The following is a 27,920-nucleotide window of genomic DNA, read 5'->3' as shown; positions in this document are numbered from 1 at the left end:
TGCAATATATTGCTGAATATTTCTAAACAGGAAATATTTTGTTCCAGGAGAGAACTTTCTTACTGCCGGGACATTTACCATCTGTATTGATACCCATGCTGTGATCGAATCCACCACACGGTGCCAGGCATTCAAGTTGATGTTCTTTACACACTTCGCCTTTACTATTGAATACCGTAAGGAGGTCAGCCTAACCCTGGTGTTCACACAAAGGTAAAACTTAATGTGATTTTTCTGACTTTTTCAGCAAGATTCACGCAACTAACTTAGATAAAGCCACATTAGATAGTACAAAAGTAGACAAGTACTGGGTAATTTCCAATATCTGATACTACACTCCCATTTGGCTAAGTCAATGAGGGTTCTGATGGAGGGTATGACTAAATGGAAATGTTCAGCTTAAGTGTGAAACTGTCTACGGGAATCCTGAGCGGTCATGAAAGATTTTAAGTAATAACGTTAGTATATGGAACGGTTGACGTTTGAAGTATTTTTAATCACTGTTTAATGAAGATTTCGATGGGGCACCAAGTAACATGAAAATTTTCATTAATTTAAATAAGAGATAGCGCTTTTTTATGCAGTTCTGCTGCCGAAGCAAGGTGTGTGTCTGGGCTAGTTGGTATACCATAATTGTGAGCACAACGCAGAAAGAGAAAGAGACGCAATAAACAAAGGACCGACGTGGATTGGTGCAATCAAGCGAGAATTCCCTGTAAGCAATGGGCACAGATTGAATCAGCGACACGTCTATAAGTTTATTTGGCATCTACAGCTACACACGACTTTTTCATATCTCCTATTGTTTGCAATGGAGAACATGTGCACGCATGCGCTTTAGGATGAGTATGTTCTTTCCCTGATCGTTTGGGGCAATGCCATAAAATCTGTGGTAAAAATTGTGCCCGTAGTGTCCCATCATCCACTTTGTCCGGGTATATCGCGCTACCATGGTTTCAGTGTAATTTTTAGCAGATCTAAATTGTGAAACCCATAGTGCCTACCATGCAATCATGCGTGTGCACTTAAAAAATCTGATAGTTCGGCGGTGTTCTCGGGTCCCAGCAAGCACACGCATTGTTTAATAACATCTTTGTTTTGTTTAATTGCATGGTAGCTTTGTTTTGACTTTGGGCTATGCGTGCACAATGTCACAAAGCTCATACATGGTGGAAGCTGAGGACCTTCAGCGGCACTCCGCAAGTTCACATAAAACTCGCTTGTTACATTCCGATGGACAAACGATCAGTTACCGGCCAATTTTTCGGCGACAAAATGATCATCACGTGGGTGTGGTGGTGTTGCCCGCGGAGGTACGTAATAAGGGATGGGTTGAGAAAACGTTTCGGTCTTCGGCCGCGGTCTCATTGTGAACGATGAACCTAATGACAGGAATTGTGGCTTTTACTCCTATGCAAAATAGGTACTGGATTTGCGCATTCATCAAGAAAAAGAAAATGCATTGATATAATAGTCATTTGTTCATTTTTTTAACACGAAAGTGTTTTATGCCGGGGTCCACCAAGTACATCCGTCACGGATATGACGTTGATAAAATGGACGCCAACGGGTGAGAAAGAAAAAAACCAAGAAAAAGATACCCCGCTGGGAATCGAACCCAAGACGTTGCAGCCGCGACGGCAAGCGCCCGACGCTCTACCGACTAAGGCAACTCGGGAGATGCTAGGCACGGCGCGAACGCGCCTTATATCTTTCACACCTTCTCTTTCGCGGCGGGCAGAGCGGGGCGGTGCCGCCGTCTGTGAGAGGTGAAAAGAAGTAATGCTTCACGATCGACACTTACTAGCGCTTACTCCGAGATTGCACGTGATATCAGAGGTCATGGTTAAAGCGTCTCGATACCAGAGAGGTAGACTGGCCGCGCTGGCGTCGCCGAGGCACCCTTGACGCAGTTACGTTCTTTGCCTTTGTATTCGTGTTAGCGTGCGTCGGCTCATTGGAGTAGTGCAGCTTCCACGTGCACGGACGGGATTTCTCTGCCGCCGACTGCTTCAATTGCGAGAGCACCGACTAACAAAACTGCTGCAATATGCGTTGCAGATAGGACGCGATTTCGACGGGCTAATGTCGTGCCTTGGTGGAGCGAGAGCAGCGCCTGCGAGACAGAGGCCAGCGGGACGCACGCGTTTGCGACTCAGGCTGCGAACCTCTACCTCCCGCGTTGCTGAAGTGCAGTGTGTGTTATGTATGCATGAGCACAGGCGTCGGCTACCCATTACTAGAAAGCGCACGCCGTGCCGTTTCTCTCCTTAATTGACGACGCTTTGAAGAAGTGCATACCGGGTACCAATGTTGATTATGAGCTTGTTGATATCATCCTTACGCGCGATTCACGATTCGCTGTGTCAAAATATATGTTCACACCGTCAGCTACCTCAACGGTTTAATCATGATCATGGGCGTTAGTCGTCGCGATAGAGACATGCTGTCAACATGGGTGCATCCACGTCAAACGGTGCTATAGCTGCCAAACACGAATAGACGTTGTACAAGCTCTCATATATCATAAGCACTACTTCTGTGAAGACACGTTTCACTTTCGTGTTATACCGATTCCTATGACGGAGGGATCACCCATGTTTTTTTTTTATACTCTCGATAATTGGGCATTCGGTTAATTCAGACGTTTTTTCCGGACCCGTGAAATCCGAATTAACGAGCTTTTCTTGTATTTGGGTGAATGTTTAAAAGCACATGAACCTCAGAAGAATTGATGCCTGGGCAAGTTGGAATTGGTTATGCATGTTCGAAACGGGCGGCGCAAAAACAAGGGACAAAGGAAAGACTTCATTTGTCCCTTGTTTTTGCGCCGCCCGTTTCGAACATGCACGTGAACCTTGCTGTGTGAGGAGCATTATTTCCTTTAAATCCTTACACTGCAATAAATGACATTGTATGAACCCATAATGCAATTTTATAGAAATCAATCTCCATCTGGATCGTGAGGTTATTTTTTTACTGATTCCACACACACCTTAAAGAGGAAATGCGAGGGTTTCTTAAGCGCTCTACCAACATAATCAGTGTTGTTCTCAGTATGGTCCATTATGTTCAGCATAGTCATGAACAGCCTGCTGCACCTAAAAATATCATTATTCGTTTTTATGGCAGCCGCAGCAGTCAGCCCTGACAGAGGGAGCAAGGTCGAGAAGTCAAGGAAGCAGCGCCGCCTCACACCACAAATGACCAACTTAATCAAAGCTCTGCGAGACTATGAATGCTAAGTGTTACAACGAAAAATTTGCATTGTCATTATGAATATACCGCATTTACTCGAATCTAAGCCGGTGTATTTTTTTTCGAAAAAACGATGTGCGAAAGTGGGGGGGGGGGGGGGTCGGCTTAGATTCGATTACATGCAATGATTAAGTTTTTTTTTCTGGCCTTGCGAATTTCGCGGGTCGGCTTATAATCAGGACCGGCCTAGATTCGAGTAAATACGGCATATCTACACATTTTCCAAACCAGTTTGAATCTACGGTGACAACATGTACGCAGTTTTCATTATTTTGAAGCTGTTTATAAATGCAGCATTTCCTGTGCTTAAATAAAGATTCGTTTCTTTTATCATGAAAGGAGAATCTACTGAAACGTGCCTGTTTTATTGCGTTATTTACTAGAGTGCTGGAAGCAACACCTCGCGGGTGTAGCTCCAAGAAGTTCACAATGTCCGCTGCGGTAGTACAGTGGTTCCGGTGCTCGGCTGCTTACCCGAAAGTCGCGGGTCCGACCCCGGCCGCGGCGGTCGCAATTCGAGAGAGGCGAAATGGTAGAGGCTGTTGGAAGTTCGTAGAGAGGCTCTCCCGCAATTGCGCTGGTTTCCACGCGTCCAGGCAGGCGGTCGCAAACCTCGTCCTCAAGAAGAGCTGCTGTTGGAGGGAACCGGACTGAGGAGCAGAAGAAGCGTATAGGAGGTTTATTTACATTTTTTACATATAGACAACTTGTTCCGGAATGTCCTTCGCATGCATCCGTTGGCGTCTTTTAACCCCTTGGCGGTCCCTAGACGCCAGACCTAGGGAAACAGGGGATGACGTTTACATCCAATCGGGCAGTGAATCCTGCAGGTCACCTTGCTGGCACCGCCCCCAGCACACGCACACACAACCCAAACACGCGCATTGTTCTCGCAACGATGTCGCGTCGGGGGAAGCATGCCGCCAGCACGCGGGTTGTGATGAGTCCCTCATGTCGCTGCTCGAGCCGACCACCCATGCGGCCGAACGGCGGCTGCCGGCCCGGCAAATCCACTGGTATGCGTCTGGGCAGCTGGCGCTGATTTGAGCGTAGACGACCTACCAGCCGGAGACACACAGCGCGGTGGTCCGAGGTCCGTCTTCGGCGGAAGCTCGGCGTCGCGGCCTTTCCTGGGGCACAAAGGCGCCATGTGTCGCATTTCCGCTCCGGCACCGGCGACAATGGTGCTGTCTCGAGCAAACTGAAACCATGCTCCTCCTGGCGCATGAGAATCAGCCGGGCGTCTTCGCGCTCTTCCTTATCGCCGCAAAGCGAGGCGGCTGCCTTTACGCCGTCCCGGCGCCCCGCGGCAAAGGGTGGCTCGCCGATCGCAACAGCTCCTCCGGGGCCAGGAAACTCTGGAATGGCCAGGAACTCAATTGCTGGCCATGAATAGGGGGTCTCGGAGTCGACGATGACCGCAAACATGCAGCTCGAAGAACCTCACACAAAGGGAAACAGCAGAAAGAACGATCCAGGCGGCACAACGCTACACCGCGCACAAACGTTCAGGATCTGCCTTCAACACGCCAGGCTTATCAAAACAAAATGTTCATAGTAAAAACTCAAAATTATGAACCTCATTAAATTTTGACCCCCGAGAGGCACATCAAGCAAAGCAAGTGACCATCTTCCCTCTTGAAGTTTCACGCAAGACAGAAATCGTTATTATGAATGATAGGTTGACTCCACTTGGGAACTATTCAGTAAACAATTACAAGACACCTATCAAGCAAAAGTTTATAATGGTATGCTCCGACATTACATTTCCATCTCGGCTACCACGCTCGTCGGCATTTCTACTCCTTTAACCCCTTCTTATGCCAGAGGAAAAGTAAACTTGGAGAGGAATACTCTATCGGAGCAAACGTTCATTCTTTTGATATGATTACTACACTTCCGCTAATTCAGACTCTCTTGGAGTAGGACGACAGTTTACAGATTCATGACGGAAGCTTATGTCCTCTCCCGGTAACGTGATCCGTACGTAACTCTACCTTTCTGAACCTATACTTGTCGCAGTTCTCGGCTTATGCGATCACCTGATCATCAAGCATCGAAACAAAACAAAGGAGATTAACCTGCCTACATCAGGCCCGTCTGGTTAATCTTAACTACCGATGTTGGCACTTACAATATCAAGCGCACAAAGCTCTTCTGAGCGCTTTAACTCTAGGTTACTCTCAATCATGGAGCGCCGCACTGCTTAAAACCCACGATTGGCGGCACGCCCAATTGTTCCAAACAAGGTTTGTCTAAACGTGCGTCGGCAACGCAACGTTACGACGAACAGCGCACAATGGCACTGTGCCTAAGTACCACACACAGTGAAAATACATGACATAAATTACGTTTGGGTACTGTGAACCTAGCCTCGCGTGCTGGTCACTCCCAAGCGCACGCAACGAAAACTGCACTAATCAGCACCAAACTTAAGCATTTCGCTAAGCAATTTCTTTTTTTTTACGCTAAGCTTTCCTTGAAATTTTCTTTTGCTGCACATTGACGCGTCAATGACAGCCTACCATATTTCACTAAGACATTAAGGCACCACAAAAAATACACAGGGTTTGCGCTATGAAACCTTAATCGGAAACATCCTACTGATTAGCGCGACTACAATACTCTCATCAGACTTCAGTACCATGCGGCTATTATTCTTAAAACTTCGCACCGCGTCTTATAAAATACTAAATAAAACTTACTGAAGTCGAACTCAAACAAATTAATCATTCAAAGCTTCTTTTACACGCGCCTGCAAAATACCCTGCTGGACCATGCCCCGTTTCCCAATTTGTGAATTCTTTTGAATCGCACCCGATGGGGCCTCGGTCCTGGCGAATTTGGAGTTCGCCCGCGGCTACAGAAGGCACCATCCCTTACTCGCGCTCTGTGTCCTCGCTTCCTACGGCTGTTCGGCCGTTTTCCTTCAGTTCGGCGAAAGGAAACCCACAAACGTGGGGAAAGAATGAGTCTTCCCCCTCCCTTTGTACATGCTCCCGCGCGGGCGCGGCACCCCACTACTGTGGCCCTCCGTCGCAGAGATGCGTCTTCTTTTTCAACAATGCGCCTCCGTCGCCGCTTGCGCTTGACCACCCGCATCAATGGACGTTCTCTCGAGCTACGCGGTGTCCTATTGTGTGGTCTTATTGGCTGCAGTGTGAAATCCTTCGCGAGTGTTTGCTGTGCGGACTGCTTCGGCCTCTTTCTTTTCCGGCGGTTTCTACAACCATTCTTCTTAGTTAGGCGTGTCGCGATCGTACCCTCGAATCTACCGATAACCGGGGACCCATCGCGCTCGACCGCCTTCACCTTTGCTTCTTTTTGGAACACCAGAGAGCCGCTCAATTTCTGAGGCACCTCCGCCTCGCCGCTGACCTCTTTATCGCTGCTGGAAACAGCCTCGTCTCCGCAAGGAGCGCTCTCTGGGTTGGTCTCTGAACCATTTTCCCGCACAGTGACGTTACGTCTCACAACTTCTTCCTTGGTTGGGATATGCACACACGCCAGTCCGGGGTCTTTCTTTTGCTCACCACTTAATGAACCTCTGTCCACTCGCAAAAACCCCTCAAAACTAAGCGTACCCCCAGCCAACAGCATTTGCTTCTCTTCTCTCTCCGCTTCGTTGTACGGTCGGGCCCCTTTCTCTGCACTGTCACTGGTGACATCTAAAACTGGGCGCTCCTCGGCGGTACTCATCAACTTTGGAAGCGTCGCGTCCTTGTTAAGCTCTAGGCTTGCTTTGCCTTCCCCCTGCATTGTCGGACGATCATTTATGTGCTCAGGCACGAGGAATGATTCCAGCTCCGCATTAGCCTTATTAGGGCTGCTGAAACGATCCTCGGCCCCGCAAGGAACACCTTTCTGATACGCCCCTGGCTCTAGACCACCGATGGCCTCGTCCTGTACGTGCTCTACATTAACCCATTTGTAGAGGCACGCAACTTTCTCTAACAGGATCTCACAACTCGCGTCCTGTCGCTCTTTTGATTCAAGAGGCGATTCTACCTGTATCTGACTGTCATTTCCCTCTCTCTTATGCTCGCTCTTTTCCTGTTCTTGCTCTCTTGCTTTTTCAGGAATGCGGCTTACTCCTCCATGAACTGTTAAACGCTGCAGCTCAATTTCGAGCTGTAACCTCCGTAACTTCATTTACTCTTTCTCTTTTTCGTATGCTCTCTTCATTTCCTCCTCTTTCAGAGTTTTCTGAACCAGTTCCCAAGCAATCTGAATGCTCTCCGCACTACTACCACTTTCGTCTATTTTTTTCAATAGCTCACACTTTTTCATCTCTTCATCGCATTCCAGTTCCAATTCCTCACACAACAGCAACAATTCTCTCTTTCGCAACTTCACCAGGTCCATGGTCACTGCTTTTAAGCGTTGGCTTTGCCCTCTCAATGATGCTCAAACAAACGCACTTTGCATCCCAACAATTGACGATTCCCAGGAATTCAAATTATTAACCCAGAAATTGAAGCCTGGCAAATCTCAATGCAGAAACCAAACGCTCACCCGCAATTGCAGCTCCATGTCACCAGGTCCATCCCATCGCTGATCACCAGTGTTGGAAGTTGTGAGAGGAGGCTCTCCGGCAATTGCGCTGGTTTCCACGCGTCCAGGCAGGCGGTCGCAAACCTCGTCCTCAAGAAGAGCTGCTGTTGGAGGGAACCGGACTGAGGAGCAGAAGAAGCGTATAGGAGGTTTATTTACATTTTTTACATATAGACAACTTGTTCCGGAATGTCCTTCGCATGCATCCGTTGGCGTCTTTTAACCCCTTGGCGGTCCCTAGACGCCAGACCTAGGGAAACAGGGGAGGACGTTTACATCCAATCGGGCAGTGAATCCTGCAGGTCACCTTGCTGGCACCGCCCCCAGCACACGCACACACAACCCAAACACGCGCATTGTTCTCGCAACGATGTCGCGTCGGGGGAAGCATGCCGCCAGCACGCGGGTTGTGATGAGTCCCTCATGTCGCTGCTCGAGCCGACCACCCATGCGGCCGAACGGCGGCTGCCGGCCCGGCAAATCCACTGGTATGCGTCTGGGCAGCTGGCGCTGATTTGAGCGTAGACGACCTACCAGCCGGAGACGCACAGCGCGGTGGTCCGAGGTCAGTCTTCGTAGGAAGCTCGGCGTCGCGGCCTTTCCTGGGGCACAAAGGCGCCATGTGTCGCATTTCCGCTCCGGCACCGGCGACAATGGTGCTGTCTCGAGCAAACTGAAACCATGCTCCTCCTGGCGCATGAGAATCAGCCGGGCGCCTTCGCGCTCTTCCTTATCGCCGCAAAGCGAGGCGGCTGCCTTTACGCCGTCCCGGCGCCCCGCGGCAAAGGGTGGCTCGCCGATCGCAACAAGGCCCATGTACTGTGCGATGTCAGTGCGCGTTAGAAACACCAAATTGTCGAAATTTCCGAAGCTGTCCACTACGATGCGTCTCATAATCATATAGTGGTTTTGTCTTGTAAAACCCCAGATATTAATAAAAAAATTGGAATATATTTGTATTATGCAAACGCAATATATTGGTATTTTTGCCATTGCATTTGGCTAAACAAAATATGTTTGCGCATCGCTTGTACAAGTGACATAACTACTTTTTAGTACTGAGAAACGTTTTTCTAAGAAAATATATATAAGTTGATCTTTATGCATAAAAAATATGTTCCCGAATTAAAATGCAGTAATGAAATAGCAGGAGGGCAGTAACAGAAAACACAGCCTTTGTGACTCGATATCCGAACTTGTACTTATAGATAGCGTTTCTGTAAACGATAATAGACACTATTTGCGAAATAACAGATAAGTGAGAACAGTAAACAGTTTTTTTCAGTGTCTGAAAACTGAAACGTGTTTTTAAACATAAAATTTCTGTACTGTAAAAGAGAAAATAACAGTGAAATAACAGAAAGAAGACAAACAGAAAACCAAGTTTTTTTCTGTAACACAAAACTGAACATTGTGTTTATGCAGAAAACTTCTGTGAAGTAAAACGGAAAAAATCTGTTAAAACACAGAAAGCTTCAAAATAGAAAACATAGCTTTACAGAAATTTTGTGGCAAGAGAGCTGCCAGACAATTTCTGTTTTTTTCACAAAATATTTTTTACAGTGTATGATGCTGCGGGAATTTCAAGGTAGCCTCCACCAGCTTTTTCTTTGTGCACGTTTTCTCGTGGCAAGCGGGGTGATTTTGGAATTGTGAAAAAGTAATTCGCTAACACGAGAAAAATCATTTTAAATGACTTGAATATTGGGGGAGTTGGTGTTTCGACATAAAAATCATCGTGAGTAGCGCAACTAGACAGGACCACAGAAAGGAACAGACGTTCGTCTGTTTTGGTCTTTAGTGTCGCTCTGAACTTCCTAGAATGTGCAGCGTCAAACCCCTCTAGGAAAGCTTCTGTTTTGTTTTGTTTGTTTTTTACTTTTCGTTTCCCGGCGGTACAGTTCTAAAGTACAGGCAGAGAAGAACCGCCCATTCGGCTTGCGCATCGCGTGATGAGGAATCATTAGCAGTGAAGCCACCAATGCCAAGCTACTAAGGGAAGGAAGGCAGAGTTACGGGCTATACATAAATCGAGACAGCCGGGCCCCGAGCACGGTGAGATTGGTGCCTACAGTACCTCTGCTGATATTGTAATGCAGTAGATGAACGTTTTCTGAAGAGCATCGGTTGAAACATTACGCAGAGTGCGGTGTATAACTATTGCACTTCCTGATAGTAGGATAATTAGTAGAAATGTATATATTATAATTTCACTGTCGATCTCGCTATATATGCCGCGTCGAACAGTACCAATACCACTCCCGTGGCATTTTACCGAACGTTGAAATATTACAGTCGCATCTGCATTCCGGTCACGTCGAAGTTCAGCCATCGCAGCTATGACAGTATGAAATTACGGAACATATTTTGGTCATTCAATGTGAAAACAATCAACATTCTTGGAGCATTACAATTTTGAACTAAAATACAAAGCACGTATAAAATTATACTTGCCACTTTATTTTATCTATACAAAGGGTTCTCGTAGAAAGGCGCGGCTTATATTTTCGTTAAAAAGCGGGCCTACGACATTCATTGTGGAAGTTTCGTTGGAGCGATGAAGAGTAAGCGAGTTTGCCTGGCCACTGAAGTAAGCATTATTTTAAACGTTAAATTTATTGCGGCACGAGAAAGTGCACCTATCAAAATAAGAGAGTTCGGGAATTTACTTTTTTTTTGTTGGCGCACCGATGAAGCTATGCGTATTAAAATTTAATAAGCTGGTCGACAGCAAAATAAAATATATATCAGAATAATTTGAGTGCTTGTGGTAAAAACAGTAAGGAAGGGAAATGTTGTTAAAGCCCAAGTTTTAAAAGCTGAAGCATGCGTCTTGGTAGTCGCGCTAAAAGTCTTCTAAAATGTCGGTAAATTATTCGCCACAAGTACAACAGATGAAAGGATCGAGCTAGAAAGGCGTATTACATTGCGTACGCGCGTTTGAGTTGTCCTTTTTCATCAATAAATTAAAGACGACTAAATGCGATTAGACAAATGTACACTGTGCTGCCTGCGCGGTGCAAGGAGCCAAAAATGTCGGATTAGAAATCTCGCATAATGCTTATTTGCAAGGCTGTTAATGAGCACAGTAGAGAGACTGCTGCAGGTGTTTCTTTAGCCACTGACATCCGATCCGCGAAACCGTGGTAGAATGCACTAAAGGCTCGTGTATCGTGAATCATCTGTACCGCTTGTCGTTGTAATGCCTGCGAAAAGGATATGCTTGCCGTAGTTTTAGTTCTAGGTCATAGCAGCGCAAGTACACTATAAACAGCACAGTCTTATCACTCTGCACAGTGGGGACGAGTTTCGTTGCTTGAAAAAAAAAAAAGATTAAGGCGGCTTCGCACTAGGGGTGCCAAGCCTGAAGGAAGTGCGGAGCTGGGCAGCCTTCTTTGTTTCTCTTCGGTTTTCTCTTTCTTTCCTCATCTCTTTCTTTTTTTCATTTTTCCGCTTTTTTCCTCTCTTTATTACTGTTTATTTCGTCCTGTCTCTATGTATTTCTTTCTCTTTCTTGCCCTTTCTGTATTTATTCCTATTTTTCCCCTTGCTTTCTCTCTCTTTCTATTTCTCGCTTGCTTCCTTTTTTTCTGTTTTTATACGTGGTTTTTTCTGCGTTACGCCAGGCGATGACAGCATACGACAGCCCGGGCACCTAAAGTGCTTCGCACTTATCATCACCAAGGCGCTCGATGAACAAGAGGAAGAAGAGTTCTCCTTGGTGCGAGCGCGCGCTCAATATGCTACAGATGGCTATGCCGTTCGCGGTTTTGCCTGCGTTTATTTTATTTATTTCCAAATACTGTTGGCCGTCATGGCCGTAACAGGGTGGGTACAGTTATTTTAATGATAACACAGAATATAGTAAGTAGAACATAGTATAATGAAAACGAAACTGTATAAAAGAATACATATTTTTCAAAAACCAATAAGAAACTGTACGGGAAAAAAAGCATATAGACAGACATTGTGACGATGTTACAGTATGCAATATGAAAAAAAAGAAAACTACAGAATTTCGAACGTCATGAGAACTCATGACAATTTACGTACAACACAAGCAATAATCATTTTTGTAATAGATTTTTAATTCGCTCTTCAAAACTTTCAATGCTCGTTGAAGTCAATACAGACACTGGCAACTCGTTCCACTCTTTTATCGTTCGAGGAAAAAAAGAATACGCGTACACATCAAGACAGCATTTTGGAACCAAGAACAAAAATTGATTGCTTGATCTGACGTTGCTGGTTTGCCTGGAAATAAGATAAGGCTTAATTTCAATACTAAAGTGTCCTTTTGATAACATAAAAAGAAATTTAAGTCTAGCAAGTTTCCGGCGTTGAGCCAGCGTACGCAATTCAAGCAATCGAAGCATTTCAGAAACGGAGTCATTTCGAGAATACCGGGATAATAGCAGCTTTCCCCTGTATTTTTTCAATGCGATTTGTCAACCCCGATTGGAACGGATCCCATACTGCACTGGCGTACTCTAGCGTTGGTCTTACGTAGGTCAAATATGCAAGCAGCTTAACGGATGGTGTTGCTAGCTTTAGTTTGCGGCGAAGGAACCATAACTTTTTTTCTGCAGCTGTACAAATCTGGTTTACGTGTGGTTTCCAATTTAAGTCATTTGAAATTGTTAGGTCTAAGTATTTTACTGTGTCCGCTTCGGTGAGAGTGGTGGAATTCATTTCGTAATTACCTTTAATAACGTGCTTTTTTCGCTGGGTAAGCTTGAGCATGACTGATTTAGATTCATTGATTTTCATTTCCCATTTAGCGGCCCAACCTTCTACTGCTATAAGAGCTCGCTTGAGTGACGCCTGATCATTATGATTATTAATTTCTCGATATATTAGGCAATCATCTGCGAATAACCTAACAGTTATGTCGTCGCCTATGTCATGAGCAATGTCGTTTATATAAACCAAGAAAAGAAGGGGTCCTAAGACGGATCCCTGTGGTACGCCTGAGGTTACTTTTAGCAGATCGGATTTGCTACCGTTTATTTCGACGTATTGTGTCCGACCTGTGAGGTATGAGCGGATCCACGCAGCAACTTCATAATTTATATTCATTTCTATTAGCTTATTTATTAATTTCATATACACGACCCGGTCAAAGGCCTTGGAGAAATCTAAACATATAGCGTCTATCTGTTTTCTGTTATTCAGTGCAGTTGAAAAGTCATTAATTGTTTCTACCAATTGTGTAACGGTGGATAGGTTTCGTCGAAAACCGTGTTGATGAAAAAAGAAAGCCTTCTTGTCTTCAAGGTAACTATAGATCGACTTTGATATTATATGCTCAAGAAGCTTGCAGCACACACACGTCAATGAAATAGGCCGATAGTTTCCAACGTTTTGCTTTTCACCAGATTTGTGTACCGGGACAACTTTTGCAACTAGCCAATCATCTGGAATCTGTTTTTGTGCTAGCGATGCCTTAAATATAATCTCGAGATATCGGGCTACCCACTCCGCATACCTACGTAAAAACGCATTTGGTATACCGTCTGGTCCGATAGCTTTCTTGTCTTTAATATTAAGACAAAGTGCTACAATGCCTTCATATGATACCTCTATATCAGGCATCTGTGAAATGTACGCGGATTCTAGCGCGAAGGATGAAAAACCATCTGCAGAACTATCAGTAAGTTGTAGCTATTACGAACTGTCGTAGCTATTACGACAAGGTACGACAGCATACGACAGGCCGGGCCCCTAAAGTGATCCGCATTTAAAAGCTGCGTTATCATGAAAGCCAAAGAACAGGCGACAGAGAAATCGTCCTGTCAGTTGTGTCAGCAACGTGTGATCACGTCTAAAGTCTTTCGTAATAAAAAAAGGTGCTTTTATGAGATGTGCATGTGAGTTGATTTCTTTTTGTTACTTCGAGTACAAATGTGCGTCTTCTGACAACGAATTGTAAACAGCGCTTTGTCCACCTCGTCTACGTTCGTCCCTCATTTTAAGCACTGTTATAGCGACAAAGAAAAGAACACGGAGAAATAGAAATGTCACAGTACACTCTACACTCTAAGAAAAAATCGAGTATTTGGGGAGTACTTCTGCAACACAACAATAGTCGTCATCTGGCTTGCTCGCGATTCCTTTTTTGAAAACCCGGCTCTCGTCACTTCCCTGTCGAGAATGCTATGTCACGCTGATAACGCTCGCGCCGTTTGGGACCGCGAAGTGCCGGGACCGCGGTGATAACGCAAGGAAAGTACGCTAGGTGGATGACGATTTTAGTTGTGTGGCAGAAAGACTCTTCAAATGCTGTATTTTTGTTAGTGTGTAAGAAAAAAAGAGTATGTGTGACTCTTTTCGGAGAGTTCTAACTTGCCACGTATACGGCTCTCTTTAAAGAGGCCCGGTGACTCTCTTGGTGGGTCAGAGTCGGCGCTCTCTAGGAGAGTAGCCCGACCCTCTAGGAAGAGTGGAAGGGCTCTTACCCGAAGGATCACATTACCACTTATGAAGGAGCCAGACGACTCTTGCTGGTAACACTCCTACGGGAGTCAAATGACACACACCGACGCGTCAAGCGACTCCACAACTATTTCAAGTTACTCAGTTGACCCATGCTCTACTTTTGCGCGACTACTGTTGGAAATAGTGAAGTATTCATTTTAAGCAAGTAAATAATACTTGCCATTGTGCCTAGCGACTGCAAAAAAAAAAGATTATTTCAATTTTAGCATTATTTAATCAGACTCATCAAAACAGCACACCTTTTCCAGCAGAGTAATCTAGAAAGCGCGAAAAGATGGTCTGGGATTTCCAATTAGGCCGTTGAGGTATTCCTTATTTACATGCTTGTATGAGTATAGCCAACTAAAATGTGTGACAGTGACGTGCAATAAACTGCAGAAATCGGCATCATGTTTCCATATTTATTCCTTATGATTATGAAAGATCAAAAAGCGGTGACGGCTGGAGGCATCAGACTTGTGACTTGCTATGTTATTGCTCCGGTTCAGCGTGAGCAGCCATGAAAAATTGTATCTGAAAAACAGAACGTGATATTATTATGAGAAAACAGAATTGCAATAAGAGTTTGCAAAACCATTCACAAAAAATTCGGCAGATCCCATGCGTTGTGGGAATCTGTTTCATGCGAAGCAGTCAGCGAGTACATGGCTTGTTCGCGCTGCCAGGAACTGGATGATGTTGAAACGGAAAAAAGACACATACAGTGTGAAACGCGTACTAACAACTCAACTCAAAGTTGTTAGTACGCGCTTCACCCTGTGTGTGTATTTTTCAGTTTCAAAATCGTCCAGTTCCTGGCAGCGCGAACAAGCCATGTACTCGCACCAACTAGCCCCCATAGCAGCTTAACTTGCAGTCAGCGAGTAGTTCTATGCTGTATTTTATGGCTTTGAGCCAAGCGTTACGAGGTGGATCGACGTGTTTTTGTAAGTGTCGCAGCTGTGTGCGCATCGTCTGCTTACCAGGCACGTCGACAACACTGGCGTTTAAAGGGTAACTTATGGTGCGACGTAACGTCAGCCCTCACGTTGGAGTACATACATCAGTATTACCGAAACTAAGTGCACTTTACGGCTCAATCATGTGAATATCACACGTAACTTTAATGTACCCCACCGGGTCGAGCAATGCTTCAATATAGCTTGCTGAAACATAGGAATACAAATGTAATGTTTTTAGACTGCTATAAAAGCGGAGCCAACACTGGAACCACAGACGTTAATCTGATATGACGCCTGTATCGTAGGAGTAAATATGTAGTGTTTATTTCTTTCTTATAAAATTAGATAGCCAGCACCACAACCACAATTGAAGTTGCACCATCATTACGCCTGCATAGGCTGTTTTCCCAAAGCAGTTTATAGACCTGGCGTGGCTCTGTGGTAGTATAGCTGACTGCGACGAAGAATGCTTGGGTTCGATTCCTGCTGGGATTCTCATTTTTAATCTTTCCATTAGTCGGGTCAACGCTGCCGATGTCGGTTTTTCTTAACGCTCTCGCATTTAAGTTACCAATGTCTGTTCTTGCCGTTCCTGGGTAGATATAAACTGTAAATCACCTATGACGCATACCCCTACACCACAGCCCGTGGCAAACGGATATGTGCCACACGTGTCCGGAGAAGAGTGTTGGACGACGTACGCGACAGGATTTTGATGTTATTCATGTCATGACCCGACAGTCATATTTGCCAAAACATCTTACCCTCCCATGCTAATTTGGTCAACGCCAAGTTAAGGAGGCGATCATGAGAGCACCCAGACGTAGGCGGATAGATAGATAGATAGATAGATAGATAGATAGATAGATAGATAGATAGATAGATAGATAGATAGATAGATAGATAGATAGATAGATAGATAGATAGATAGATAGATAGATAGATAGATAGAAACGCTCAAAGTGCCAATGCTTCGTTGAGAAATGCTTCACATTTAATAAGTGATTTCATCATCATCATCAGCAGCAGCAGCCTGTCTACGCCCACTGCAGGGCAAAGGCTCTCCCATGTTCCGCCAATCAACCCGGTCCTGTGCTTTCTGCTGCCACGTTATACCTACAAACTTCTTACTCTCATCTACCCCCCTAATTTACTGTCTCCCCTTCACGCGTTTGCCATCTCTTGGAATCCAGTCAGTTACCCTTAATGACCACCGGTTATCCTGCCGACGTGCTACGTGCCCGACCCATCTCCATTTAATCTGCTTGATTTCAACTATGATATTCTTAACCTCCGTTTGTTCCCTGACCCACTCTGCTCTCTTCCTGTCTCCTAAGGTTACACCTATCATTTTCCTTTCCATCGCTCGCTGCGTCGTGATTTACATAGACATATAATGAAGGCTCACAACAAAACAACGAATGCAAACAGGCATGGTAAGGAACCAAGTCTGTCGCCGTTATCGTGTAAAACACAACTTGCAAATAGTAGCTTTGGTAACACGTAACTTGGCGGCAAACTTGTAGCGCAAGATGATGTGAGCCTCTTTTAAACACGAAATTGGTTTAGGCTCCTTTGCGTGGGTGCCCATTCACTTCTTTTCCTACGTCGTGTTGTCCAACCAAAGGAAATGGAGGACCGACTGCCTCGTTGACAGGATGAACGCCGCTGTTGATTTTCCCATCAAGAGTGGTGAGGCGCCAGATGATAGCGACACCTTCGTTTCCCCGAGTGTGGCTGTCAACTGGAGTGAAGAGCCGGGAGAAGCGATCCGGGATTCTGGGTATAACCAACACACACACACACACACACACACACACACACACACACACACACACACACACACACACACACACACACACACACACACACACACACACGCAGATTATTATTGCGATAACAATTATATGACCAGTCTCGGCTGGTTTTTGCCGTTGCCGTCGTCATGCATCGTATATATATAAAAGCCACAAAGAAAAATAATTCAGAAATACTTTCCGACGCGCGGAATCTAACGGCCGACCTCTCGCTCCGAAACACGCGGCGTTACGGCTAGTCCACGAAGAGTACTGTCTTTCAGCATGCTAACGCCGAGCTATTTATATACACCATTTACTTCACCGTGCTTTTTTACTCACTAGCGAGATGGCGCTAAGTGCGCGCGGGGCGTGCTTTAAAGGTCGTCGCCCCGCTCCTGCGAACGCCGTTGCTCTTCGCCCTACAGGGCGTGGTCGCCTTCGTGCGCTTATCTCGAGGAAACAAGGGGGCGGGCGGGGGTGTGAAGCGGGGGGTTGTATGTCTTGTGCTTTCCCCGCGATGTCCGCGCTGAAGTCACAGAGCGTACGAAGGTCCCTTCGCTCGCTGCAGCGGCCGCATTTGCGAAAGGAGCGCGCTGTTCAAACAGAAATAAGTAACAACTGCGACATTTAGTTCGCGCTCGTCCTGTGTGTACCTGTTCGTTCGTTTCGTGCGTCCTGCTTTATGTTTGAGCGGTGCGCTTCCAGTGTCGAGCTGTGACGCATGACAGTTCGCGCTCGCCCTGTGTGCGTTCTTTTCGTGCGTCCTTTGGGCTCGAGCGACGCGCTGGCAATTTCGAGCTGCTTTCCATTCTTCACGTTACATTCCAGTTTGTGTCTGTCGCATTCATTGCTTCGCGGTTGCGGCGCAACTGTGACTTTTTTGTATTTAAAACCACCCTTTGTTCAACGCACCGTTACTGTACACACATCTGACATGTGTGTTTCGTTTTAAATAATTTCGTAACGAAAATAAATTTTCACGTGAAAGAAGGCGGGAACCTCGTTTCGCAAAAGGCGCTGGCTATGCACGAATGAAAGCGCTTCTTTTCTGAGAAATCGCTTCAAAATTTGCTTTCAGAATAAACTCGGCTATGCGCCGGCATAATCCGACGCCCAAGCGCATCTTCCGGCAGTCAGAGGCACATCGTGAGCGGTTACTGACCGCGTGTTTTACACACTTAACCCATCTTTAAATACTCAGATAAACACATGCGAGTACGAGCGCCAGAACGACACCCAGCGCGCGCGGACGCCGTCTACGTCGAGAGCAGACATTTCATATGCTATAATTACTGCGCATAGCTCCCACAGTCGCGCGCACTCACTCGATTCTGTTATAACGTCAAACTCCATCGCCGATGTAGGCAAACCGCGAAAACAGCAAACAAAAACGAGGGAGAAGAGTGGACGGCGGCGGCCGCAACAACGCGCGCCGTTGAAAGTCTCCAGCTTTTCACCTTACCGGCGAGGCGTGTCCAACTTAGGTGATTGCCGCGTACACGCTGGAAACATCGTACTATATCTGCATCTTAAACTACCGTCTTCAAGCCAACAAGAACCAATATATATAGCTCGTCTAAGTGTTCTGTACACTTATACTTTTTTTTTCACGTTCCCACGCGCTGAAACATGCTGCACACTCAATGTCGATGAAAATGCTGTTATGAAGTAGACTAAAGCGCATCTCAAAACGACATCTTGCACCTTCAGCAGTGCAGACACAATGTGCGATCAGGAAACAATGACTCTTGATAAGTGCTTGCATCGCTCATTTTATGGGAGCCTGTACAGGAACGCGCATAAAGGTGTCAACTCGTTAACAGTTTTAGTTGGGCATCCGCAACAGCACCGCGGACGCAGGCTGCTGTTAGAAATGGCTAGCGGCCTACTTCCGCAGAGCTGCTGCAGACGCCCAGCTAAAGCTGTATAATTAGTACCTACGAAAGCAGTACACTCACCGTTAACAGGCGCACGCTGTCCGTGTCAACAGCTCCATGAATATTCGGCCCTCCAAGAGTCACTTCGAGCACGGAGCCTGGCGTCACCGATACCGAAGATGCGCATGTTTGCTCGAACACAAAACTACAAGACAGGCAACCCGCGCAACCAACGCAACGCATTCCAAAAGACCGAGGAGACTGAGAGAGGAGGCGGAGACGACGCGCCAAACGGCAAACGCGAACGCGCGATATGTACGTCATATACAGCGGCACCTTAATCACGGAAGCCCATCGAAACGCGCTTCACGAGAGTCTAGTGACCCCTGCAGAAATACCAACTCTCTTTTACTGCTTCTACCTTCCAAAAGGGGCCAATAGACACCCGAAGAGAGTCACGGTGCCGTGACCCTCTTTTGACTCTTTTTTTTACAGAGTACAAATGTGTACTCGCGTTCAGATTATCTGCTCGGCAAATGCTGATTACTCAGATCATTGGGCGTGCGTGGCCGCATTCTTTATAAGCGTGTAATTCGATGTTTACAAATTAGTAAACTACCGGCACCTTTGTGCACTGATGATCATTCTCTGCGAATGGGAGCAGTCAGCATGACTTTCACAAGCAGCAAGCCCCGTTCTTCTCTGACGCAGCTACATTGCATCAACAAGCCTAACAATACGTTCTAACCTTCAAGAGCTGCTGGAACCTTGTTCTTCTTCTATGTCAAAAGAAATAATTTATCAGAATAGACTGTTGGGCTAGTTGGCTATCCACGAACACTGAAAGAAGAAGCGCTAGAAATTGACGAGCGCAAAAAAGGAAAGCAGACAAAGGACTGGCGATAAATAATTTATGAAGGATTGGTGAAATACAACGTTTCATGTTCCCTTACCTGCCTAATTTCCTCGAACGTCAAGGGACGTTGTGACGTTTTCGTGCCCCCTGAAAGCATCTCTCGGAGCTCGCTCAGGCCAAACAGCTGCAACGATAGAATTTAAAAAAAATGATCCAGTTAAAACTGAGGTGATGAACGATAATAGCATCAGAGAAAGTCTTATAGATTACAAAAATTAAGCTCACCCTATTAAGCTTTAATGGTCCGAGAGTCATTTTCCGTTTAGGCTTCGGAACGGGTCCCGGTGGCAGTGGAAGGTACTGCGCATAATTAATATTCTTTGTAAATGAAGGCTGTGAAATGTATTTCCGATACCAGCTTTTTGTATTCCACGTCCATTGACAACATCTCACTTTTATTATTCCCATCTATTGTGCAAGAATTGCATAAAGAGCTTCAAGTGTGATGTTCCTTGGGCTAGTTGGAATAGCATACTGTATTTTTGGATGCGCCTGAAAAACAAACGTAATTCGAAGGTTGTGGGTTCGGATCCCACCAACGGAAAGGGTGAGTTTTCGTCCACTTTAATTTCTTTCAATTTAAGTGAGAATCGCTACAATACAGTTAAGAAACCACAAGTAATGTCCCCTCTGCTTTCCTGTCGGTTTCATTAGTCGCGCACAAGGACACAGTGAGGCACACAAAAGCGCTTTCTTTTGTGCTTTTGTGCGTGCCTCACAGCGTCATTGTTTTTCAAGCGCATCCAAAACTACAGTGTGTATAAAAAGCGCTCTTTTGGTGTATTGTAACTCTTTTGATTTATTATAAAACTCTGGAAAGCATGAAGCTGGCTAATGTAGGAATGGTCAACAGCGGACCAAGACTGGAAGCTTAAACCAAACGTGTTGTAGCCGTTTCCACCGTTGTCGAGTGCTTTTACACTATTGTCCCGCTTGACGGGGAAAATTCGCCTGGAGTATATATCCCGCAGGAGTGCTGTCCGATGCAAACCAATAACAATGCCTGCCAATGAACCCCGAACATAAACAAGATTGTCGTTCAAACAAACTGCAGGCTTTACACTCTAAGAAAAAATCGAGTATTTGGGGAGTATTTCTGCCGCACAACGATAATCTTCATCCACCTCGCGTACTTTCCTTGCGTTATCACCGCGGTCCCGGCACTTCCCGATCATGAACGGCGCGCGCGTTATCATCTTGACATAGCATTCTTGATAGGAAAGCGGCGAGAGCCGGGTTTTCCAGAAAGGAAATGCGAGCAAGCCAGATGACGATTATTGTTGTGTGGCAGAAATACTCCCGAAATACTCGATTTTTTTCTTTAGTGTATGTGCGCAATATATGTTGTTATGCAACGCAGTATGACCGGGTGCGCGTGTCATTCGTGCCCCGCTGCAGTGCTTCAGTGCTTCGCGTTCAATAATGAAACTTGTTATTCTGTACATGTACACGTGTGTTTCAAAATTTGCCACCGGCATTTAACGGCCGTCGAGCATCTGCATAAGCGGCCGTAATTTCTATCTCTGCGACAGTACGTCGAGCAATATATAGTCCAAAATGGTACAAAGAAACAAATGCCAAATATTATCATAGAACGTATAAAAACCTTCGAATCGACTGAAACAACAAAACCCATTTTGTGCAAATGCTACAACCAAGTGGAGTTCCGTGGCAGTACGACGAAAACCCTGCCAGGTGGGCGATGTCCGGGTACGACGGAAGCATCGCGTCGTCTTCTCTCAAAAATGGCGAAGCGTGCATTCAGTCGCGCTAGGCTTGAGACAGCTAAACTGAACAATTCTGAAGTCTAATCTGGTCGCTTCTAGGTTGTTGCTAGCCTTTATCTACGTGATGCTAGGTTGTTTCTATGTTGATTCTCAGTGCAGAGAGGTTCGAGTTAAACCACAGACAGCCACAGACACGACACGGATGTCCAAATTCCCGAGACAGAAACTCGCGCTGAACCCGAGCGTTCGCACCTCTAATAGATCTACGTGCACGTCGTCGTTGGCGTAGGGCTTCCATCGCTACGGGGTCCAGTGGTGAGTAGTGGGATTTTCCCAATTTCTGCGGCACATACCCGTTCATGATGACGATAGTTATTGGTGGTCATCCGTTTTACCTCGAGCTTTAACAGCTTCGCTGTTAAAAAAAAACGAAGCGTACGACGGCACGGAAGAACAAGATTCGGTATCAAGGCCAAACTCCACACGCCATCGCCACGTTGTGTCCTCGTGCCAATACGCAGGGCCAACAATGCATTGTCGGATCGGGCCCGGGCCGGGCTCGGGTCGGACTCGGGCCTGAGTCAGGACCGCCATCGGCTCATACAAGCCCGTGATATGCGCGGGTATGCTATATATAACTGTGTGAAACTACCTAATATAAACACCCGCCCTTGCATAATTTTCATTCAGAGACACTTTTGTGTATCATATAAAAATTGCACATCATCACTGGTCAGTAGGAGTGTGTGCAACGTATAACAATGATAAATTATAATATGGGCTGCGCTAAACCAGTTCACGAACCAGTAACCGGTGATGCGAACCGCGGTTCGCAAGTTTCTCCTTCAAGCCACCACCCCGCGACTTTGAGCCCCGGTTTTTAAAGACGATAGTCTTTCTCGGGATACCTAAACGGAGAAATTTTGGTCTGCCTGTCTTTCTGTTTGTCGGCACGTCCCTCGATTCAGCCACTTGGCCAAAGTTGAACCACTTGCCCAAAGGCCAGCCATCTTGAACGGCTGACTAGGTTCATACTTGTGTACATTGTCGATCAAAAAGCAAACATTACGCATATCTGAGGCGCAACATCACTAGGTAAGTATTACGTGGTGTCTTCCTTTAATAGAAAATGCATACATACGTAATTCTAAATACCCTAGTTTCTTAAGCTGCGCTGAAAATGCGACTGCGCTGAAACTTGCCTTCCTCCGTGCCCTCTGCACGAGCTCATTGTTGTGTTTCGGTTTCGGTTCTGTATTGCACTGTACGAATGCCATGGGGCGCCGCTCTGGCATTCCTGTTTTATCCAGGCCACGTGTAAATAAAAGAGTGTGTGGAGAGTACTCGTTGAGTGCAGACGTTTCTTGTGCTTCAGCGCTTCGCGCCAAACCGCGTGTTGGGGCTGGCTGGCGCCCCCGCCGGTCGCGTTGGTCACTGCCGGTCTTCGCCTGCTGCTGCGCCGGGACTACCAGCCCGCAACACAGCACTCATGTTTCCCGACGTATTGCCAGATGGCGTCCATATCTCACGCAACGCCTCTTCTATCGTCTTTAGACGACATTTGCAGCGAAGCACGCAGATACGCGGCCAATTTTTTTCAGCAGACGAGTATCGCTTCTAAGCTTGAAGGACTCCGTCTATACAGATGCATAGACTGATTATTATAGGTCATACCTGAGCTGTGTCTAACGCGTAATGCCCTAAATGTTGAAACAAAAATAGCAAGGGCCTAGGTTCATTCATATTATAAAACGCATCACCGGACTCCGGCCTGAAAATTCGTCCCGTTGCCAATTGAAAAGTTGACATCATCAATTAGAATGAAGCCTAAATCAAGCAATAGGACATACCTGACCCTCGTGAAATGTCGTTTCACATGAACGCCACCAAAGTGTTTCACCAATTTATATACAGTTTATCAAATTATAAATGTACGACCCGTTTATTGATTAACCTGAGAGTTGTATGTTGCAATTGTTCTTTGAATTCCAATGTTAAGTGGCTAGCGCTCTGTACATGAGACAGCCAGATATTCATTCGCTTATATCGTCCTGAAACTATTTCGCAAATGCGTTACAGGTGCAATAGCCCCAAGATATATAATCAACATGGCTGATACCTAGTGTCATAGGAATCGGTAAAACCATAGGTGTGCGCAGGGTTCCCCATCAGGGGGGGGGGGTCGAAGGTTCATCGCAGCGCCCCCCCCTCTTACTAACTTAATGTAAGAGGCAGATTTTGCGCCCCCCCCCTCTTAGGTGACTAGGGGGGGTCAATGTATGGGGCAGATTTTGCGCCCCCCCCCCTTTTAGGTGACAAGGGGGGCCGGCCACCCCCCCCCCCCCCGTTCGCACGCCTATGGGTACAAGACGATAGTGAAACGTGTCTTCAGAAACGCATTTGAGCGTTTGTTGCGCATTGTTTCGGCAAAAGGGCGAAGGAATTAATGTCATAGCAACAAATTGTAATGTCACGCGAAGAACGGCAAGCAGCTAGAAACTCGCAACGCGCTGCTGGAGCAGAAAGGACGCACGGAAAGAGCATACCCAGGATGAGCTCGAACTACAACTGTCGCAGTTCGACAGTAAAAGCGTGCTGCTCAAACACAACGGAGGTCGCACGAAACGAACGCACAAGTATATATACACAGGATGAGCGCGAACTAACTGTCACAGTTGTAACTTATTTGTGTGTGAGCAGCACGCTCCTTTCGCAAAAGCGGCCGCTGCAGTGAGCGAAGTGAGCTTCGTGCTCTCTGTAACTTCAACGCAAACTTGCGGTGAGAGCACAAGACGTACAAACCACCTCCCATCACAAGATAAGCGCGCGCGCACGATCAACCACGCCCTGTGGAGACGCGCGCGCATCGCAACGCGCGGGGCGACGACCTTTAAAGCGCGCCCTTCCAGCCCATCTCGCCATCTCGCTAGTGATAACGAAAACACACTGAAGTGCCACCGATCTCTGAGTACCGCGAACGGTAGATGGTGTATATAAATAGCTCGCGGTTAGCAGGCCTATATGCTACAAAACGAGCCGTATGTGGTCGAGTCGGTTCGCGCCGCGCGCTGTGGAGCGAGGTGTCGTAGGTTCAACTCCCGGCGATGGAACTTTTTCTTTGCCATCTGTTAGTGTATATTTTACAACGTCATATCCGTGACGGAAATACGTCAGTGGAGCCGTGGTGGACCCCCTCATAAAACACTTTCGTGTTAAAAACGGGCGCAATAAGCCGAAGGTATACAAAAACCGCCTGTGTAAATCACACTGTCACAAGTTCTCGCAAATGTCTCCATAAAATATTCTGTGTGAGGTATCTTCACAACAACCGAGAATTAGACAATCCCTTTTATTTTTGTAAAACTGTAAACTTTCAACAATGTCTCGTTTATTCTCAAAAGCTAACTGACTTAACCGGGCCGGGCCAGGTCGGGCCGGGACCAAATCTTTCGGGCCCGTGCAGGGTATGGGCCATGTTTGAAAACACCGGGCCGGGCTCGGACGGGCCGGAGTATGGCACTTTTGGGCCCGGGTCGGAAAAATCGGCCAGTGCAGTGCTCTAATACAACTACCTTTTACGCGCCACGGCTTTCAGTGAGCGACATCAATATATGTTACAATACAAATGCACTTAAGTATCTCTTGCTTCTTTTTTCGCGCCACTGCCAACCACAAATATCGCGCGTAGAATTCCTCGCACGGTCTTCGTCATCGTAGCTACTGAGGTACGTGTAGCACCACCACTCTCTTTTAGAAGTACGAGAAAAGAACGGCCCCTATTTTTTCGCGCAAAAGAATGACTGGCGCTCGCTTAATACAAGCGGGTGCATAAAACATCTTCATCGATCCCCCCGTCATTAAATGTGCGTCAAAATATAATGCGCAGCACTTAAAATGGGGAAGGATATAGGCTTCTCTCTTGAACAAAACAAACCTTCGCAATAAAACTTGGAATCCTTCCTTCGCACTTCAACGTAGTGCCTTTTGTATGCGTGTCTTAGACGGGTTGTCCACGGAGGCACCTACTGTATTCTAACTTCTCTTTCTCCATCTCATGCCAGCTTCCCCGCCTCTACTCCTCTTTCATTCGTTTCTACTCCCGTAACTTCCACCAAGATGCCGCACCTATAACTCACTTTATTTGTGCATAGATACAGCAACTCGTTAGTCTATACATCTATAGCGAAACCGACTGCACGCAGCGTATAGAATTCATATTGGCGACCGGCACACTTACCTTCGCGATGGTTTTCCGTATGGCGTAGAATTTGTCCGTTGGATCGCCGGCTTCTGTGATCGGCGCGTCAAAGTCGTAGCTGGTAGGAATTGGATGGAAATGGTCGTCCACATTGGCTGCAAGTATACACAAATAAACTGGCGACTTTAAAAAGACTCACTGACGTGTATAGTCTCTATAGTATAAAACTGCGTCGGTCTCACAATTTAGTGGCATTAGGTGGCAAAACCGAGGCAGTAGGTTACCATAATTTTCATTGTGGATTTTTTTTTTATACAGCATACATCCAAAGCAAGCGCAAATACACCGAGTAAGTTGACCGGTAATATTGCTATAACTGGAGGCGGCAGACTGTAGAGATTAATGGTCTACCGGGAACACCGACGTGCAGTACAGGAAAGCCACCAAGGAGAAGCTCGGAGGCAGTTAAAGGTGCAGGACAGATCAACAGAATGCGCTTATTTTACTGTTGCACCTGTATAAGTTTCGTTTGATACCGAAATTCGATACTTTAGTCTGTTCAACCATTTGTTTTAGGAGTGCTTTGGTTTGCGCAAGTTAGTGCCACATCTGCAAGTTAAGCAACACGAAATACGATAGACACGAGAAACACGCACACACAGGTCATGTGCGTGCGTGAATATAGATAGATTGTGCACAGCAGCTAAAAATGAGAATGCTGATAGCGGACCCGAATTGCAGTCGAGTATACACCGCCGCGTGCTGCTTATAGCTCAACTAATCCTGCGTTTCGAGTGATAATAAATTGGGGTGCTTACATCCTGATTTATATCCAAACGACGTGCCTCCATGGAAGACGTACCTGGTTAAATAAGCCATTACATAAGACAAAACAATCAATCACTCAATAAATCTTTAACATGTTTGATCAGTACAATATACGAAGCCGTAAATCAGTGGTCGCATGGGACTTGCATGTTGACAGAGGCGTTCATGCTGAGCATCTTGTCTAAATGGCTAACGACAGCGGTCGTGCTCACGACCGAGTGTGGTTCAGCCCAGTGGTCCATCCAGCCCGTGTAGTACTCCGAGTTGACCAGGGGCCCCCGTTCCTGGTGTCGCCGCTGCACAGCGAATGCTTCGCCGACGTCGTTTCCTGCAGCGACACGGAAAGCACTGGGCGCAGAGCCTCGACGCTCGATTGTAGCAACTTGCGTTTCCCATTTAAAGAGTCCTTCAGTGTGCCTCAGCGTTAAATAAAGCACTTGCCTCGTTTATTGAATCATTTAGTTGAAGACAGGCGACGGAATCAGTAACGCCTCAGCAGCTGCTAGTCTCTCTCTCTCTCTCTCTCTCTCTCTCTCTATATATATATATATATATATATATATATATATATATATATATATATATATATATATATATAGAGAGAGAGAGAGAGAGAGAGAGAGAGAGGGAGGGAGAGAGGGAGTCATGTACGTAAGAGTCATCGCAATGTTTTTCGAAAGCGAATAGGACTCGGCATTAGCCTTCTATATATAACTGTTCAGTTAGTTCTCTGGCAACATACTACAATTCCTACTTCATATACCTGTGCCGAAGTCCACCGTCGTGTAGGCACCATCAAGCTTTCCGCATTTCAGGTAGCCATCAGTGTCGCCATCTGTCGTGTAGAGGATGACGTCGTCGCCCAAGTAGCGGCGCATTACGTCGCGAAGATACGCAGTGTACACGTAATCACACGCTGCGTAACTGCCGTATTCGTTTTCCACCTGGAAATTGTGCGAATATTATAGGAGAAAATTGGAAACTGTAAAATATAATGCTCCATATCGATAAGGAACGGTCAGCAGCGACATAAAGCATTATATATGTATGCATATAGAGCTGAGTTTCGAAACATCAAATGTGTTGTTAGTAACAACTGGAGACGTGTGGAACAGGCCTATGTCCTGCCCAACTCTAGCATTCTTCGCATTATCTCATACAGCCAGCTTCGGTAGTTTGGTTTAAGAAGCCTTCAATCTGCCTTGCATCATTGAGCCTTTTGGGCACCAGCAAGGTATGATATCTTCCGTACCGTCCCTCAGGAAGTAATCTTTAAGGTCAGAAACGCGTCACAGGAACATTTGGCTTGGATATTTTGAATATG

General features: G+C 46.2%; 1 protein-coding gene across 1 annotated transcript in view; it reads right to left on the bottom strand.

The window, feature by feature from the left end:
* LOC119382464 (beta-galactosidase) overlaps positions 1-27,920 on the bottom strand; it is a 48,947-nt gene that overhangs the window by 9,626 nt on the left and 11,401 nt on the right. The window contains exons 6-11 of the mRNA XM_037650171.2: positions 27,360-27,540; positions 26,744-26,924; positions 26,587-26,630; positions 25,808-25,923; positions 20,069-20,143; positions 19,881-19,967 (exon numbers count right to left, since the gene is read on the bottom strand). Coding sequence (XP_037506099.1) covers positions 19,881-19,967; positions 20,069-20,143; positions 25,808-25,923; positions 26,587-26,630; positions 26,744-26,924; positions 27,360-27,540 — 684 coding nt within the window. The remainder of the gene's footprint in view (positions 1-19,880; positions 19,968-20,068; positions 20,144-25,807; positions 25,924-26,586; positions 26,631-26,743; positions 26,925-27,359; positions 27,541-27,920) is intronic.

The sequence above is a fragment of the Rhipicephalus sanguineus genome, chromosome 2, assembly GCF_013339695.2.
Source record: "Rhipicephalus sanguineus isolate Rsan-2018 chromosome 2, BIME_Rsan_1.4, whole genome shotgun sequence".
Taxonomy (NCBI): domain Eukaryota; kingdom Metazoa; phylum Arthropoda; class Arachnida; order Ixodida; family Ixodidae; genus Rhipicephalus; species Rhipicephalus sanguineus.
Note: the sequence above shows the minus strand (reverse complement) of the source record. Positions and strands in the feature narration are given on the sequence as shown.